Below are 4236 nucleotides of genomic sequence, written 5' to 3' on the forward strand. Positions count from 1 at the left end.
CCAGAGGCATCGGCATTATGGGTTTTGTAGTTTCATCACAGCTGGAGTGCCGATGCTGCCTACCCCAGATTTATATCCTCTGACAAAGGGCAGATTAGATGGACTGCTTGCTCCCTGTTTCGCATAAGACTTATAGGGTTCTATGCTTCGCCAGGTTCATTACAAATCACTTCCTTAGATTGCATTATCCCGCCAAAAACATGGCGACAGGTTTCCTAGACCGAAGACACTTTTTTTTTTTGCAGAGGGCGGGCCACCGTAGAATCCAAAATTGTATTGGATTAGCTCGCAGCGCTCGCTCGGATGTGATTCTCGCTGAGCGGAAACCACGCCCACTCACCTGCCCGCCCACACCAAACATGGCGGGTGAGGCCGCAATGGAGCTGCTGTTTTTAGATACCTTCAAGCACCAGAGCACGGAGGTGAGAGAAGAGAGCGGGCCGGGGAGAGATTCGGGGACCTCCGAGGGATTGTAAATGCGAGGCATTAGTGGATAAGGCCTATTCATTCTGCAGTGTTCGGGGCTGGTGGTAGAGGGCTTGAGGCCTGGACAGCCTGATCTAGAGAGTGCTGCCTGACCTCCCATGACATGTACAAACAGGGGCTGAATGCACAGACTATTAGGTTTAAAGGTCGTGGGGGTTATTTATGTAATATGGCAATTACTATACATAGAGGGGAATTTATCAAAACTGGAGCAGACAAAATCTGGAGCAGCTATGCATGCAACCAATCAGCATCTCTGTTTCATTTTCAAATCATAACTGAACAAACTGAAGAGAGAAGCTGATTGGTTACCATGGGCAACTGCTCCAGGCTCTGTCTGCTCCAGTTTTGATAAGTCCCCCCATAGTGAATAACCCCCATAAACCAATAAGCTTAGTGGTGGTAGATGACTGTGATGTCATTCATGTCTTAGTCCCTTCTGATAATGTCAGCCCTTTTATAAAGTAGTTATAACCCTTATGGGTATGGTGTGTCTTTGCACTGTGCTCTTTACTTCATTCAGTCTGTGTATATAGATTTGCATGGAATGACAGTGTGCCTGCACACTTTGTTTATATTTCTGGATTCTGGGAGCGGCCATTGCTGACTTTAAAATGTTATAAAATCCTAAAATCTTCATAGCAATGATAGCAGCTCACCCGGGCCCTTCCCTTGTCCTCTGCTTCTTCTTTAAAGTGCACCGTCACCTGCAAAATGGAGCTTTACGTCATGCAACCCCCTCAAAATCTCATTTCTTTGTTTACATTTTTTTCTATCCGGGCCCCCACTGCCTCCATTCTCACCTAGGTTAGTATAACCTGCTCCTGCCGTCTCCTGGGATGTTCTCCGAGTCACATAGAGGGGGCAGGTTAAGGGACACAAGGCTGACGGTGCACTATCAGAGGCCAGCTGCAAGAACCCAGAAGTGACAGCTCTCCGTCAATGACGTAGGAAAGGAAGATGGCAGTGCTGGACCCAGCCTAGGTAGCAGCAGGACAACGCTGGATTTGTGGGGCAGGTGAGTATGTGTATTGAAGAAAACAGAAACCATGTATGAGGGGGAATAAAAAAAAAAGTGGAGAGGGAATGGTGAAGTTAGTTCTTCTTTAAAATCTTTCTTCATGGAGCCGGTCCAAAGGTCCCTGCTGCTGGTTCCCTCTCCCGGGGAGGCTCTGTTGCATTGTGCGGTCCTATAGAGTCAATGCTATGTACGTGCTCCCATCGTCGATGCTAAGCCTGATTAAGGGACCCTGTGCGGCCCCGAAATTGTCTGTTTATATGACAAGAATCTTCAATAGATGAACATTTTGTGATCCTGAAAGTATTTTGGTGTGCTGGTGACATCTACACACGTTTGCTCCCAGGGGAGATATGACAAGCCAGTTGTTTGTGTCAACATGCACGGGCAGCAACAGAGGACTGATATGGGGCATACATGCACGTTGGCGCCTGAACTAATGGGACATGTAGTCCCAAGGAGGCTGATCAGGGGACTGTTGACTCAGAAAGTGAAGCATCAGCATGACAGCCATTGACATAGAATTCGATATGGTGTTTATGTAATGTATAGCAGCATAGGCCATTCAGCACAATTGTTTGTTTGTGAAGATCAGCTTCCTTGTGTCTTTGTGCTTACACAGAATGAAGTCCATGCCTGTATGTAGCGATGCCTGTATATAGCGATGCCTGTATATAGCGATGCCTGTATATGCATTTAATTGCCTCGGCTTGAATCTTACAGCTTTTTATTGATTAAAATATAACGTGTGTGTTTTGTGTTTGTAGCAAGGCAGCAATGTTGACGTGGTCCGATTTCCATGTGTAGTCTACATCAATGAGGTTCGGGTCATCCCACCAGGGGTAAGAGCGCACAGCAGCCTGCCGGACAGCAGGGCCTATGGGTGAGTGAAAACATTCCGAAAAATACATTTTATCAGAACAATGAAATGTTTTAAAATAACATTTCCATATATAGTAGCATCAGTTGGCCATATACTATGCAAATTTCGTCTAGTTCTTGATGAACCGGTCAAAATTCACATTGTAGGTGCCCCTGGCTGCACCCTCCCGCCCAGCATCCCTCGATAAGAAGATTGAAAGAGCCGTTTGGAAAATCTTCAGCCGAATGGTGCTTGCAGCCAATCCGCTGCAAGCATCATTCAGGTATTCTGACAGCAGTTGGCGGCCATTGTCATAATACAGTGAAAGCAGCGGGGGAGATTCCTCTATCCATGCTGCTTGGTGTGGATGGATGAATCTGCAATATTTTTTTATTTTATTTATAGCCAAAGGGCTAAAGGAAAAATAATAGTACAGTGTATGGCCACCTTGTGTCTCCAAGGAAACCTTTGAAAGCTGACATTGCTGACATTTCCTGAGAATGATAGTTGCTTATCTGTCATGCTTGTCCAGAGGCTTCAGTACTTTGAGGCACTGACTTTTGAATCTGCAGTTTTGTTCTGGGTCAGTGATGCCGAAGGTGTTAAAGTCAGAGCCAAGCAGCTGGCATCCTTTGGAGAAGGTCAGTAATGGCCCCATACTTTTCTCAATACAGATTTTGTATAAATATATACTTGGCTTCCTCTGTTGCACTAGTAGGTGTGGAGGGGTATAGCACAGGTGATCAACTATTGCAGGAAACCTAAAATCATGAGAAAATGTTTAAGTTATACTGAGGACTTTGTCTGCACTTAAAGGAGAACTACGAGGTGAGTGAAAATCACTCATCCTCATAGTTCGAGCCGACGTGTGACAATGAAAATGTCACACGTTGGCTCAATAGATCGGGAAGTAAGCGAAAGCATACCGTCACTCGCTCACTTCTGTCAGTCTCGGCTCCCCGCAGGGATTCCCCTCTCCGATCCTCTAGCGCTCACTGGTGGGAACAGACGGAGGAGGGGGCGGGCACAGCTGGCTCTGCCTCTAGATAGGTAGAGTCGGCTGTCAATCACGCAGCTGGGTGGATCTCGACAGTAATGTCGGGACCCTTCCCGGCTGCGGCGGTCTCGGTATAACGCGAGCTATAGATCGTGATATACTGAGCTTAGGGTGATGGGAGGACGCTAGTTTGTGTCCTCCTGTCGCCCTAAAGAGAACTATGGGGAAAAACACTTAACTCATAGTTCTCTTTTAATGGAACCCATCAGGGTAGAAAAATGAGAGCTACCATTTCTGACATGCCTTTGAAATTGGAACCTCCAGAGCTCTCATCCTTATTCTTTCTTCGCTGCTTGGTGACCCGTCTTCTACGTCACTGACCCATTAGGTAAGGAATCAATAACTGTCCTGGAGTATTTCCTTTCAGAAATGTACCCGCTGAATGCAGCTCCCATATTTCTGTCCATAGAGATTTTTTTCCATTCTAAATTCATCATCACAGATACATACTGTATGCTATCCTTTATAATTAAACAGGAAACATGAAATCTCCACAGAGGCCGTCCTTCATAAACACTCACATTTAGGATGTCTTAGCTTTCTGTATTTGTTTGTTAACATCTGTAGTTGTAGCAGTGTGAACTCTGGCTGTCCGGTGACAGGGAATTGTTTTCATTGTTGATTCACACTTCAATGATTTTACAGATGCCTTCCTTGGCCAGAACAGTTCAATTACAATGTTTGTCCTTCATTGGTTATTTTCCAGGATTTTTATTGATTTGCAAATAAGTTTTTCTTTTTTTTCTTTCACTTTTGTTCATTTTTGCTATTATTATTATTATTATTATTATTATTATTATTATTATTATTATT

The 4236-nt window shown here is 44.9% G+C and overlaps 1 protein-coding gene across 1 annotated transcript in view; it reads left to right on the top strand.

The window, feature by feature from the left end:
- Positions 1–333: 333 nt before the first annotated feature.
- LOC108801073 (protein virilizer homolog) overlaps positions 334–4236 on the top strand; it is a gene marked incomplete at its 3' end in the record, with an annotated part of 24976 nt that continues 21073 nt past the window's right edge. The window contains exons 1-2 of the mRNA XM_018573022.1: positions 334–422; positions 2272–2386. Coding sequence (XP_018428524.1) covers positions 360–422; positions 2272–2386 — 178 coding nt within the window. The remainder of the gene's footprint in view (positions 423–2271; positions 2387–4236) is intronic.

This window comes from Nanorana parkeri, unplaced genomic scaffold (genome assembly GCF_000935625.1).
Source record: "Nanorana parkeri isolate BGI_ZX_2015 unplaced genomic scaffold, ASM93562v1 scaffold2209, whole genome shotgun sequence".
Lineage (NCBI taxonomy): Eukaryota > Metazoa > Chordata > Amphibia > Anura > Dicroglossidae > Nanorana > Nanorana parkeri.